Source organism: Tupaia chinensis, unplaced genomic scaffold (assembly GCF_000334495.1).
Source record: "Tupaia chinensis unplaced genomic scaffold, TupChi_1.0 Scaffold000008_1, whole genome shotgun sequence".
In the NCBI taxonomy this organism is placed as follows: domain Eukaryota; kingdom Metazoa; phylum Chordata; class Mammalia; order Scandentia; family Tupaiidae; genus Tupaia; species Tupaia belangeri.
Genome location: NW_006159437.1, coordinates 153,295 through 168,414, shown reverse-complemented (window position 1 = coordinate 168,414; position 15,120 = coordinate 153,295). Strand labels below are relative to the sequence as shown.

Here is a 15,120-nt window from a genome sequence, read left to right as displayed (position 1 = left end):
TATTTAGGGGTTTTTTTTTTTGGTCAATATTTCAAACATGAAAGGCTTTTGGGTTCTGCATTAGGAAATTAGATTCTCTTTAAATATTTTCTTTATAATTGCACTCATTTTATCTTTTGATCATTCCTTTTGAAAACATTAAGGGGGAACCAGCAGTTAGCCTAATGGCTATGTCACTGGACTCCCACGTAGTCAACCACAGTTTGCATCCCTTACCCGGTGGCTTAGAACTCAGGCCAGGTGCGTGTGCGTGCGTGCCCAAGATCCCGGGAGGAGAATGGAGGAGAAGGGATTGCGGCGTGACCATCTCCCCTGGGGGATGATTTCTCGCTTTCTGTCTCTATGTCTCTCTCTGTCTGTCTGGCAAGCACACATGCCCTATAGTGAAAACCTCTCAAAAAAAAAAAAAAAGAAAACAGTAAGGAATTTTTTGCTGTAGTACTTTTTGGGCCTATAAAATACTTTGTGAATCAGATTACAACTCCGGAACTGCTCTTTTTTATATACCTGGTATTAAAAGAAACCTTTCAGGGTGCTATAAGTGGTAGAAAGGGGATAGATTATTTTCCCTTAGACCAGATTGTAGACCACTAAGGGAAGTAACAAAAATTATAAAATTCTAAAACACAAGATGAACATGATAAATTTCATCAGAAGAACATACAAATTGCTATTAATAATTAAAGTATGGAAATAATTTTTTATGACTGATTAAGATTATATAGTCTTCTGGTGGAAATGTCATTTGACTTGTTCCTTAGAGGATCTTCATCTTTTTTACAGATTAAAAAAAAAAATTAAAAAAAGTCATGTTCCAGGAGACTAAGTGGTTAAATTGTAGTGCTGGGATTCAGTCTCAGTCACATAGCAACACCCATAGTGTTTGAAATATAATAGGTTGTACTTTGTAGTTGAGGAAGATTTTCCTAGTTCTAGTCTCCCTTGACAAAATGTGGGGGAAATCTTTAAAAATGATGGGTTCAGATAGAAAAATGCTTACTGGAACAGTAAGAGGTATTAAGTTGAAAGCAATAATGGTAAAAATGAAGGAGAGGAGAAAAATGCCAAAGATACTGCCAAGACTCAGTAAGAGGCTCATGATCTTGTATGATCTAACACTCCCAATGAAACAGTACCCAGTTTTCTGTCTAGTAAAATGGTCCTCCTTTTCTTTTTAGTACCATGACCATGGAAGAGCTGCTGACATCGTTGCAGAAGAAATGTGGCACAGAATGTGAAGAAGCCCATCGACAGCTAGTCTGTGCCCTCAATGGCTTAGCAGGCATTCATATCATTAAAGGTAGAATGTGATTTCTTTGCTGTCTCTGATTCTCCCAAACACTTTCTGAGGAAGGTTAATTATAGTAGAAATCAAAATTCACAAAAAAGTCAGTCTCACACATTACTGATCATAACAAATAGGTTCGACTTATGTGAAAGCAGTTATATAGAACATTTCAAAAACCTTCAAAGTTTGCAAGTTCAACCAAGCATTTCCATTTTTAGAAGTTCTTTTTTAAGAAAATGAGAGGATAGGAACAAGATTTAGCTGTAAATTACTAATCTTAGTGCTTTATAGTGAACAAATGTAAATAACCAAAATGTCTAGAATTAAAAGGATGCCTAGATTTTAACATAATCAAGAGAGTATTATTCATTGATTTAAAAATAATATTGTTATTAAGTTCATTTTTTTAAACAAATATTTCTGTGCCAGGTATGATCTAAGTAAAGATAATACAGTAACAAAGTAAACTCTGTTTTGTGGACCTCAAATTCTTACAGGAAGTGACAAACAAATATACACACCTACACTCAAACACGGTACATATGTGTAAAGTATTAGCATTATATATTATAAATCTGGTTAGAAAGATCATCTTACATTTACATAGAAGGGTATTTTAATTGGTTATTTTCCATCTCTCAAGTATCACTATTATTGTTACCCAATGTCCAGTATCTTACAAACTGTCATTTCATTTATTTTGTCTGTTATTTGTGTTGTTATCTAAACTGAGGAGCGGGGTTTGGGACACAAATCTATCCTCTTGTTACTCTGTCATGTCTGGAAACAGAAGTTATACAACTAGCACTTTTAAGCACCATTTACTTTTTCATGTAAATATGGGAATCTTTAGAACTGCATTCTATAGGTTCAAGAATAAAGATTAAACATGTTAAGTAGAGCTACTGAAAACATAAAATAAAGCTTTTAGAGGTGAAAATTTTGGTGTCTCATAGGACAGTAGGGCTGGCCCCAAACCTACTGATTGGGGGAGTCATCCCACCTGACTGATCCCACAGTCTAAATCTTGGCTCCAGCCACTTGAGAAACACCCTGGGCATGTGTATGTACATGCCCAAAATCCCAACAGGATGGAGAAATGGAGGAGAAGGAATCATGTTGTGACCATGCTCCATTGGAGGTGCTTTCTCTCCCGCTGTTTCTCTCTGTGTCTTAGTAGGGACGCTGGTGCTTGATTTTGGAGGCCACAGTAAAGGGTCTGGGTTTGCGTTCCAGGTCTTGCTGAATATACCAGCTATGCTAATGATCCTTGCTTGTTTCTCTAAGATTTAGTATCACCTTTCCCTGCAGTGAAGTTGTGTATGATTAGAAGGCCATTTCAAACATTGCCACACTCTAGCCGGATCACTGTATAGTAAGCTCCTCCATGACAGAACACCATGCTGTTATGTAATGGAAGCTGCGTCACTAGTCTTTTCAGATGGTTTCCACATTGTATTCACACTATGGTTCTTACCTTTCTGAGGATGCAATTGCAGCAAATCATTGTGTGTTTATTAAGAAAAATTTCTGCCAGAAAGCCCATTAATTGAGCATATATATGCAATTTATAAACTTAATTATAATGGATTTGCCTGTTTTTAGTTTTCTTTGCTTAATTTCATAGTCGTTCATTAAACAATTCCCGTTTTTAAAAGTAACATTACAGGGACTAGCAGATAGCGTAATGGTTACATCAGTGGACTCCCATATAGAGGACCGTGGTTCAGGTCCTGGGCCCGGCAGTTTTAAATTCACGCCAGGCATGTGTGCATGCATGCCCAAAATCCTGAGAGGAGAATGGAGGAGAAGGGAATGGTGGTGTGGATCCCCCTGGGTTTTTTTTTTTCTCACTTCCTCTCTCTCTCTCTCTCTCTTTCTCCAGCAAGCACACGCACCCTATAACAAAAATCTCTCTCTAAAAAAAAGTAACATTACTTATCTAACTTACATAATCTAGACTCTTCTAATGTGTCATAATTAGACAGTGAAAAATCCGACTTTTAAACAAAATCTAAAATTAATTTTAAACCATTAAACAATTCAAATACATGGGGACTTCACAAAGTCTATGAAAAATTGAATTAGAATATGAATTTGTTGTGATGCAAAAGAATATTGTAATCCATACCTAGTTTTTTTCATGACACCTTTTCCACAAGTTTTTTGAAGAACTCCCTTACATATGTCTGATACACAGTCTTAATTAACTGCTGTTAAACACGTAATATTATTCCAGTTTTGGATAGTTTGTTTTCTGCAGGTACTTTTTCTAGAAAATTAGTTTGGCAATATTAAATCAAGTATAGTTTATTTACTCAGAAATGTTAGTGCCATCAAGTGGCTAAGAGTGGATATTCACAAATTTGTTTAAACTTTTAGAACTTAGTGAATGTACAGATTTTTGTATCTTGCTCAGAAATCATGTCTTTTTTTTTTTTTTCTATAGGGTGCATGTGCTCGCCAGACAGACAAGAAAGAGACAGAAAGAGAGAAATCACCTCCCAGGGGGGATGGCCACACCGCAATCCCTTCTCCTCCATTCTCTTCTCAGGATCTTGGACACACACGCACATGTGTCTGGAGTGAGTTTTAAGCTACCAGGTTCGGGACTCGAACCGCGGTAGACTACATGGAAGTCCAGCGACATAGCCATTACACTTACTGCTGGTCCAAATCATGTCTTTTTTAATAGCATAAGCAGGCATTACAGTGCATAGTTAAAATTCAGCTGCTTATATTATAGCTTAATAATTATTCCTCCTCTAAAAGGTATAGTAATTATGAAGGGAGAATCATTAAATTACTTATTTTCTGTAATACTAATAGCTAGTATAATGCTAATAGAATCCATGTGTTTTGGAAAGCTTTAGTCAGAGCCAGCCCCATAACACAGTGGTTAAGAGACCCAGATTCCACATGGCCAACTGCAGTTTCAGTCTCAGTCCCAATGGCTCAGAAAACATGCCAGACATGTGTGCATGCATGCCCAAAATCCCAACAGGATGGCAAAATGGAGGAGAAAGAACTGTGCTGTGTTGACATCCCACGGGGGGCGGGGCATACTTTCTCCCTGTTTCTTTCTGGGGACCACACATGCCCTGTATCAATTTAAAAAGAAAACTTTAGGGCGAGTACGTAGGATGGTGGTTAAGGCACTGGACTACCACATGGATGACCACAGTTCAAGTCCTAGTCCCAGACCTGGCAGCTTGCTTTCTCTCTCTCTCTCTCTCTCTCTCTCTCTCCCCCCCCTCTCCCTCCCTCCCTCTCTCCCTCCCTCTCCTTCCCCCTGTCTCTCTAGTGAATTAAAAATAATAATAATAAATAAAGTTAAATAAATGATTCTTTTTTTTAAAAAAAAAAGAATTTTAGTCAAGAACCTTTACAAAATTAAGAAAACTTATTACATGAAGATAATCTAGTGTTATTGCCACATTATGATATGATTTTATTACTGTGAAAATAACTTTCTCCCTCATCAAAGTGAATAGAAATAGACTAACTGAAGTGCTGTGAAAATCGCTGTTTTGGAAAGCTTTGTGTTAAGTAACTAATGTAACTAAATATAAAGCAACAGTGTGAAAGTAAATAATTAACAGTGTGGATGTACATCATACCACAACACACTTAAAAATGGTTAAAATGCTAAGTTTTACAAATATTTTACCACAATTTTTAAAAATATATGTATAGAAATGTTTATGCATGTGTGTGTTTTTGTGTGTATACTGATCATCTGATATACTTACATGTGTGTACACACACACACACACACACACCAGCTCTTTAACAGAGAAAAGAGAGAAACAACTACAAATTTATAAAGTGGGGTGTGTGCACGTGTTTTCATTATGTTACCTATGTTTGTAATTTACCAGTTTTGAGTTTTACCCCAAACAGTAAATAATGTGGATTTGTTATTTAAGCCACTTAATTTTTCTTCTCTTTCATTTCGATGTCATCAACTTTTTCTGTACAGACCTAAATAGTAAATGTTTGAGTCTTGTGAGCCACAGGATACCTGTACTACATTCAGTTCTATTTAGTGCATAAACAGCCACAAACAATACATAAACAAGTGAGCACAGTGGCTTCTAAAAATACTTTCTTTATGGACCTTGAAATTTAATTTCATCTAAATTTTATATGTCAAAAAGTATTATTCTTGGAGCCAGCAGGTGGTATAATGGTTAAGGTGCTAGACTCCCACGTGGCCAATGGCAGTTTGAATCCCAGACCTGGCAGCTCACTTTCTCACTTTTCTTCTCTTTCTCTCTCTCAGTCTCTCTCTCTTGTGAAATAATAATAAATAAAATTAATTATTGAAAAATATTATTCTTCTGAAAATTTTTCTAAGAACTATTTGCTTAATTTTTCTTTATTAATTATGTGTTTTAATTTCACCAGAGACAGAAAGGGAAAGTGAGACAGCAAGCTGCCAAGTCCAGGACTTGAACTACAGGTGGCCATGTGGGGGAGTTCAGCACCTTAAACCCACACCATCTGCCAGCCACTTGAATTTTCTAAACTATTTAAAAACTATAAAAACCGGTTTTAGATGATGGGCCTTACAAAAATGTAGAGGGTCAGGTATGGTCTGTTGGTTCTAGTTTGCCTGCCTGTATTTTAATCGATACTGTTTGAATCACTTTATGTGAATGAACAATAAAGATTATGAACAGAAACAACACATATTTCAGACTAATTGTGATTCGTATGACCAGAAATGGAGAAAATTTCTAAGTCTTGGAACTGTAGTTTTTAATGGCAGATTATTTTGGCCTCATACCAAGAACAACACTAGCTGCCTAGTGTCATCAGAAGTCATGATGCATTTTTGCACAGAAGAATATGTCATGACTTTCTCAACAACCTAATATTTTTCTGAGAATTATGTGTAGGATAGTTATCATGTCTCGAATGTTTATTTATAAATGCCTATCATTACCCAAATTTGTCATTAATTTGTGATGTCTTAATGACTACTAATTGGCATGCTTTAACTTCAAGAAAAGGAAAATTATTTGCCTAAATGTAAAGTTAATCTAGAGTTTGTTCTTCAGTATGATTTCAAAACATTGTAAATATAGTTGCTAATCCAAAGTTTGTTTTTTAGTATAATTTTTTAAATTCATTAATTTCTTCAATGAGAGAGAAAAGCAAAGAGGCACCTCTCACAGGAACTTCATGCCACAACCCACCCCCAGCTTTACCTAGCCAGGATCGCATGTGCCTGCATACTCAGAATGTAAATAGACCTTAGGATGCCAATCCAGGACCTTCCCAGGTGACTTCAGTATCACAGAGCATTGTGTTACCTCTGTGTCACTACCTAACTTTAAAACATTGTGAATATAGTAGAAAAAAACAACATATTCCATGGAGTTAACAAAAGGGAACTGGTGGCCAAACACAGGTAATACATGATATTCCATGAAGTTATCTCACATGGGTAAGTTCCTGGTTCAAATCCACAGGCCTCCCCTAGTATGCTGGGCACACATTTGCCTATGATCCAGGGCTAGCTGAAGCTTGGTGGTGGATAGTGGCATCAGGATCTTGTTTTTGTTGTTTGTTCATTTGTTTTGCCAGCAGAGAGACAAGAGGGAGAACGTATCTCCCAATAGAATATGGTCACACCAGTTTCTTCTCCATTTTTTTCATCCCATCTGGATTTGGGGCATACATGTACTTGCACCTGTTTTGTTTTTCAAGCCACAGGGCCAGGATCAAACCAGTCAGCCATGTGTGCTCCAGGTCCCTTAATCACTAGGCCACAGGGCCAGCCAGCCTTGAGACCTGGTTGAGGGTGTTGTCCTTCTCTCTCTCTCGGAGTAAATAAATAAACTTTTAAAAAAGAAAAAGAAAATCCATCTGCTATTATTAGCTTTTTTAAAAAACTGGGTAATCATATTAATATCAAATCAAATCCCTTTACTTAAAATTAGTCGTACTCATTAGATTATATTATAGTACACATTTGCAGCAATCATAGATAACTAGATGACATTAAGAGCTAAATATGTGACTTTCTTATACCTTAAATACATTTTAACTCTTTAGGTGAGTATGCCTTGGCAGCTGAACTGTACAGAGAAGTTTTGCGCTCATCTGAGGAGCACAAAGAAAAACTCAAAACTGATTCACTGCAAGTAAGTAAAAGAAACAGTTTCAGGTGTGTATTCTATTTGTATTTTACTGAGTAATTGTTCTAAATATTTAAGATCAGGGTAACAAATAGAATGAGTCCTAGTCACTGAAGATGAAGTTTAGGATTCAACCTTTCAATAAACAGTCAAGGTGATTTACATAAACACTAAGGTTTGAGAATCACTGTTGTTCTGTCTCCTTGACAGGATCAGTTTCTAGCCTACATTAAGCAAATAGCTCAAATTATTTCTACTTCAAAGAGTAGATCAGTTTTTATCACTTGCATATGGACATTAACATATTTACATAGTTTTCACCTCCCAAAATTACTTATGATTAATAATGGAACATAATGAAGCTAGTATATTTTTTAATTATTTACTTAAATATACATATTTATTTATTTATTTTAATTTGCTACAAGGTACACATGCCCACCAGAGAGAACAAGAGAGTATAAAAGCAAACTGCCAGGTTCAGGACTCAAGCTATGGTCAGCCATGTGCCAGTCTTGCACTTCAACCACCATGTTGCCTGCCAGTCCTAATGATTTTATTTAATTTTTAGAGGTCTTTTATAGAAATTTGAATATTAAAATTATAATACTTATTTCTTGGTTCTGAACAGTGAATCATTTAGACAAGACCTTCTAGTTAAATGGGAAATAAAGATAATTTTTTATGAGTCTTGTTATGTTTAGACTTGATTCCCAGGTGAGATGACTTCTTTACTATTCAGAATATAGACTTTGAAACTTAAATATTCGCATGTGCTGAAGTGGTTATTTGAAGGAATGTTTATGGGAGAGTGATAGAGTGATTAGGGAGAGAAATGATTAGGGGGATACAAAAATAAATATAAGGGTATGTATATTCTTCATGGAAAAGGATTACAGAAGACAGGCCCCGGACTTTAAGCAAGTATGTTTACTTCATGAGAGAAGAGTAAATACAGGGAACAAAGGTAGAGGAGTGGGCAAGGAAACAGGGAAGTTCAATACACCTGAGTTCAAGAAGGAAGAGTAAGCAGTCCTCCTGGTTCTTGCTTCTGAGTCACAGTGAGGTGAGAGACAGTTAAGCAAGACTTACTGAATATGGCTTACTCCAGCTAGTCAGTCAGTTACTGTGTCCCATTGCGCTGTAAGGAATGAGAAAGAAACCACAATTATTCACCCCATTTTGCCGTCTTGTACAGGTACTAACAAAAGCACACATACAAAACAGATTCTACTACTTCAGTTTTATTTGTACTTTTTCTTTTGCTATTAAATTTGATAGTGTTACTATCTATGAAGCCATGTTGGAAAGACCCAAGATATTTGAGATAAATTATTAGATTGACTCTACAAAGATTTGTACCATGGCAAGGAAATTGTAGCCAACTAGAAGGAGTCTTGAAAGTTTCAAATACTGGAACTGAATCAATCTTGACCAGAAGAACTCTTTCCTGGTCATCCTTAGCCCTTAGCTGTCTTCCCAGGTCAACTGTCAAGTTAACATATACAAACTCCTTGTACTTTACTTCTTCTCATCGTCCATGATTCCAGAGGGAACTTGTAACCAGCTACATACTCAGTATCTCAGTAAGAAGATTTTTATTATATATAATACACAATATAGCTCCTCCCCTTTTTGGCCCCTAAGTTCAACATCTCCAGATTATGACCCTATTTTCTCATGTATTTCACAATCCTTATTTTCATCATCATACAATTGCTAGGCTCACCCAGACTCATTTTCTGGGAGTAAAGGAATCAAGTCCGTGCGGTCAGCCTTTCTACCATTTGAGGCTTTCTTGACTTAGTCTCACTTCCCTGTAAAGACAAATACATGTATAATAGAAGAAATATACCTACCTTACATATTCTGCTTATTGCATAGCTGTACTGTGTAAGGCTATTTTTAATTGAAGAAAATTTATTTCATCATGATTTAAGACCTTTGCTATAGGCATAGTAGTTAAGGCACTGGACTCCTACATGGCCAACTGGTTCAAGTCTCAGATTGGCAGCTTGCTTTTTCACTTTCCTTCTTTCTCTCTCTTTCTCTCTCTCTGCCTGGTGAGCCCATGTGCCCTATAGCAAATTTTTAAAATGATAATAATAAAATTAAATTTTTTTGAAAAAAGACATTCATTATTAACGCTACATCTTTTAAAAAAAATTGGTACTAAAATTATTGTAGAGGAAAAGTATTCAATGATATGATACTGAAGTGATGTGAGTACCCTGTGCTACATTAATAATAGGTTCTTAATTAATTGCCATTTGTTTGTAGAGACTTCATGCTACTCATAACTTAATGGAATTGCTGATAGCCAAGCACCCAGGGATCCCTCCTACGTTAAGAGATGGCAGACTTGAGGAAGAGGTAATTTTTATTTTCTTTTTCATTCTCTTTATAAAAGTATATTTTTTCAAAATTTATGCTTCATCTAGTTGATATTTCCAGGAACATACAATATTTAAATAAATATAACCATGTTTTCCTACTGCTTTGACATGGCATTCCTTTTGTGTCCTCACATGGCTTTTTCCTTGTATGTGTACATGCCAGGTGTGTCTCTTAAAAGAACTCTAGTCATACACTGGATTGGGGATCTGTTCTTAGCACCTATTTAACCCTATTTAACCTCCTTAAAGACCCTGTCTCCAAATAGTCACATTAAGAGGGCTTTGACATAATGAATTTGGAACATAATTCAGTCCATAATACCTGTGTTACTATCTGTTATATGACCTTTTCACAAGTATTATGTTAAAACTGCATTAGCTAGGGAACCAGCAGTTAGCGTAATGGCTATGTCGCTGGACTCCCACGTAGTCGACCGCGGTTTGCGTCCCAGACCCAGTGGCTTAAAACTCACGCCGGGTGCGTGTGCGTGCGTGCCCAAGATCCCAAGAGGAGAATGGAAGAGAAGGGACTGCGGCGTGACCATCCCCTCTGGGGGGTGATTTCTCCCTTTCTGTCTCTATGTCTCTGTCTGTCTGGCAAGCGCACGCACCCTATAGCGAAAATCTCTCAAAAAAAAAAATGCATTAGCTACAAGAAACTATAAGTTAGATGATTTCTGAAAGGTGTCCTTGCTTTGCCTCATTACTTAAAATATTACTGTTTTTTCTTCCTGTGTTTTTGCTAACTAAAAATCTAGTTAGAAATCTGGGGGATAAATTTAGGGATTTCTTAAATTTTGTGACTTGGGCAGGTATATTTCATTGTCTTCAATATATATAGATTAGGAATTTCTAGCATGGGTTTTATGTTCTGTACAGTATACTTACAGAGTTGGATGTTTAAATTAAGTAGCTTTAGATACACAAAATGACCGTATTGTCTTGAAACATTATACTTATTTTCTAGAAATGATACAGAAATTTGTATTTGGGACCAGCAGTTAGTGTAATGACTATGTCACTGAACTCCCATGTAGCTGACCGCAATTCACATCCCGGACCCGGTGGCTTAAACCAACACCGGGCGCATGTGCATGCATGCTCAGGATCCCGAGAGGAGAATGGAGGAGAAGGGATTGCGGCATGGCCATTCCCCCTGGGGGATGATTTCTCGCTTTCTATCTCTCTGTGTCTCTCTCTGTCTTTCAGGCGAGCGCACCTGCCCTATAGCAAAAAGAAAAAAGAAAAACCTCTCCAAAAAAAAAAAATTTTGTATTTGTTTTCTTTTTAAACACAGGCCAAACAGCTGCGAGAGCACTACATGAGCAAGTGTAATACGGAAGTCACCGAAGCCCAGCAAGCTCTGCAGCCTGTGCAGCAGACCATTCGCGAGCTCCAAAGAAAGGTACTTTCCCACGGGCAACGTTTCCACTTGTGTTTGTCCTCAGATACCATTTTGGCTTTTGTTTTGTTGAGGGTGAATCTTGAACTTCCTTATTCATCTTGGATTTCTAGGCACCTAGTACAGTGCCTGACCACGTTATGAGTGTACTGGCTATTAACAATGTTTATGAGTTGAAGAAACAGATACACAAATATATCAACTATAGTGAGGTTCTCTATTATTTATTTTATACTATAATAGGCTTTCTGTATCTTAGGTATATGACAATTATCTGTTGAAAGAAGTAAAGACTTTTATCTTTTTTTTAATCTCAGGCATAGATGCTTCCAAAATCTTTTTAGATGTTAGAGCATTAGAACCACAGTTTTTATTCTTATACAATGCATGTCATTTGTCGTTTTTGTTTTGTTTCATATTTTGTTTTGTTGTTTTTTGTTTGTTTGGCCATAGTGTGCGTGCACTCACTGGAGAGAGAGAGAGGGAAAATGGGAAATCACCCCCATGGGGGATAGCCATGCGGCAGTCCCTTCTCGTCCATTCTCCTCTTCGGATTATGAGCACTCACACACATGCCTGATGTGATTTTCTAGCTGCTGGGTCTGGTGCTCAAACCATTTGCCATGTTGGAGACCAGCACCTTCACCACTACACCACCTGCTGGCCCACTTTGTTTACTTTTTTTAAGTTAGTTTATTTTTATTTACTTCCTCCATTAGAGAAAGAGACAAAGAGACTGGTACCCCCAATAAGATCTTCATGTTGCAATCTACCCCCAGCTTCAGCCAGCCCACATGATAGCCATGTATGTACACAGCCAGCATGTACAGGGAGGCCCTGCTATGTGAACCTGGAATCATCCCATGTGGATTAAGTTGTCTTACCACTCCGTACCACCATTTTGTTCCTTGTTCCTAAAATTTCTCTTTTATGAAATCAAGTTGCAAAACCTAAAGAGGAAAAGATAACAAGTAAATACATTGTCTTTTACTTTTCAGTTTTTTAATCAGCTGCCATCCTTTTTGTTCTTCTTAATTCATTGTTTAGTTTTCAGGCTTATAATTCCATTAGTCATAGGTTATTCCTTGAGTACAGTCTAGTTCAGTTAGTCAAAGTAAGAATGAAGCCTTTTTATTACGCTAAGAAATATGACTAGTAGTATTGGATTTTTCTTTAGATAAAGTATTTTTTAGTACAGCTGTGTTATTCTCATTCATCCAGAGTAGTTAGAAAACAGATGGTCTATTTAATTATGTTTGCAAAAGAGATACTCACCAGTTGTCTATAGAGTGAGTGTGTGTATTTGTCTTCTCTGTTATAATCCTTTTAACAATAGCATTTATTGCTTCCTTTGAATTTTTCATATCACCCTTTCTACTCAAAAATGCATAGTGAGTATTAATAAAGTATTAATTGGTCAACCGTTGTCATTTTTACAGATTCATTCTAATTCTCCTTGGTGGCTGAATGTGATTCACAGAGCAATAGAATTTGCTATTGACGAAGAGCTTGTTCAACGAGTGCGAAATGAAATAACCAGTAACTACAAGCAACAAACTAACAAGCTTTCAATGTCAGAAAAGTAAGAAAATATAGTACAGAATTGAATAACTACATGAGTAATCAATCCTAATAATTCAGATCATTTGATATTAAGAAGTGCATTTAAGGGGCCAGCTTATGGCACAGTGGTTACGTTGCTGGAGTCTCAGATAGCCGACCGCAGTTCAGGCCCCAGACCTGATTGCTTAAAACTCACGCCAGACGTTTGTGGCCAATATCTTGGGAGGAGGATGAAGGAGAAGGGATTGTGGTGTGGCCATCCTCCCAGACGGTGATTTCTCACTTTTCTTCCACCATCTCTGTCTCTGTCTCTCTCTGTCTTTCTCTATTTCTCTGTGGTAGTGCATGCACCCTAAGGCAAAAACCTCTTTTTAAAAATAGTGCATTTTAAATATCAGAGCATGCTGTCATTGTGAGCATTTGTGTTTTACATTATGTTAAGAGTGCATTTCAAGCAAAAATATTAGATGTAAATCTAAAGGAGAATTTCCCCCTATATTTTAGCCATTTTAAAATAATTTCTTTTCAGTGCTATTTTTAAATTTGCTTAAATTATTTTCTTTGCTGGATATACCTAAAGCCAATTTTTTGGAAAACTTTGAAATAGGCTTTGTTTTGAGGAATTTCATACTTGATATAGGACATTCCTTCTTCTGTATATGATTTAGGCCCAACAAACCAGCCTCAGAGTACCACAGGGACTCAGATTTTACATTGTTGAGTTCCCTGCTCTCTCTTCTCTTCCTGTCTTTATTTTCATCAACATTCACCATTCTTTGGAGTCTTCAAAAATAAGTTGGCCCATTGCTCTTAATATGTAAATGGTAATTTATTCTTTACAAAGAACAGATTTACTATTTATCAAACCTTTCCTCAGTACTCTAACCCAAAGGATGTCTGTCTAATGTGAGGAACTTAAATGTTGTAGAGCTGTCGATGCTAGGTAGGAGGACAGAGATCACTTCCCCACATAAGATGTCAGTTTTCAGTGAATTCAGCATAAGAATATCTTTAAAAAGTTTGAAAGTGTTTTTATATACTCTTCTGAAAGCTTTTCCAAATGTCTGCCAAAAGAGGGATGCCACATTTTCCATTTATTTTCCTATAGTCATCACCTTTTTGACCATACAAAACCTGACATCCTCTTATTTCTGAGGTATATGCTGTGTGTGTGTGTGTGTGTGTGTGTGTGTGTACATAAGTGTACTTCTTTTTTCCTTATTAAGCCCAAGAACCACTGTTCTAAAATAAGCTGCCATTTTAATCATGATTCATTATATCCAGCTTTAGTGCTGTATCCTAATACATTCTCCAACATTTTAGAATCAGCTAAAAAAAATATAGAAATTATTTTGAAGGTTTTTTGTTTTTTTTTTTAATTATTACATTTGTTCTTTCATCATAGAGCATGTTTGCATCCAGGTGACAGAGAGAAGCACTCCAAAAAAGCTTGGCATGCTGTAATCCTCTTCCTTCAGTCTTCTATCCCCCAGGATCCTGGGCTCGCCTATGCATGCCCAGCATGTTTTCATGATAACTGGGCCAAAGACTTGAACCACAGTTAGCATGTGACTTCCAGCTTCACAGTTCAATATGCTGTCAGTCAGTTGCACTGCAGAAGCTGGGCCTTGAAGTTTTTATTAAATTACGTAAATACTTCTTTAATACCTGTAAACTTAACACATGTAAATTCTTCTCTTAGAACACATCTTTACTGATGTTTTGAGATACCAGGGTTGTAAAAATTATAAAAGGAAATAAAAGATAACCATTTATTACACAAACATTTCTTTTCGTAAATATTAGACATAAATAGAAAATAACAAAATGCATTTTAAAATGTGTAAGGGTGAACATATAGGTAAATTAATTGTATTAAAAATTACTATATATCCTGAGATTTCAACATTGTTGTCTGTCTGTCAGTTAGTCATGACTTATTTTTTTCTGTGGTTTCCTATACAAAAATGCATCATGACTTTTCCGACAATCACGTAATTCCTCAAAGGCCAAAGTTTTCATGTCTGCTTGTTGATGATTATAGAGAAAGGCTGTGCACCTCAGTGATTAAGAGCATACTTCCCTACTCAGATCACTGTTTTCTTGTCCCAACTCCAACACAGGAGCTCTGTGCCCTTGGTAAAGTTATTTAAACTCTCTGTACCTTAATATCTTCCTCTATAAAACCACACAGCACTGTCATAAGAATTAAATGAATTCTTATTTGTAGAGTACTTACTTAGATTAGTGCCCATCATATACTATGATGTGTAAGAGTTATCGGCTGCTATTATTTTTGTCTTCTCTTTGATTTAAAGGACC

General features: G+C 36.5%; 1 protein-coding gene across 6 annotated transcripts in view; it reads left to right on the top strand.

The window, feature by feature from the left end:
- The window catches only part of SHPRH (SNF2 histone linker PHD RING helicase), a 91,434-nt gene that overhangs the window by 39,053 nt on the left and 37,261 nt on the right, over positions 1-15,120 (top strand). For all 6 annotated transcript variants that reach the window (XM_014592858.2, XM_014592820.2, XM_014592893.2 and 3 more), the window contains 5 exons: positions 1,179-1,300; positions 7,355-7,443; positions 9,718-9,810; positions 11,131-11,238; positions 12,675-12,817. In XM_014592858.2, coding sequence (XP_014448344.1) covers positions 1,179-1,300; positions 7,355-7,443; positions 9,718-9,810; positions 11,131-11,238; positions 12,675-12,817 — 555 coding nt within the window. The remainder of the gene's footprint in view (positions 1-1,178; positions 1,301-7,354; positions 7,444-9,717; positions 9,811-11,130; positions 11,239-12,674; positions 12,818-15,120) is intronic.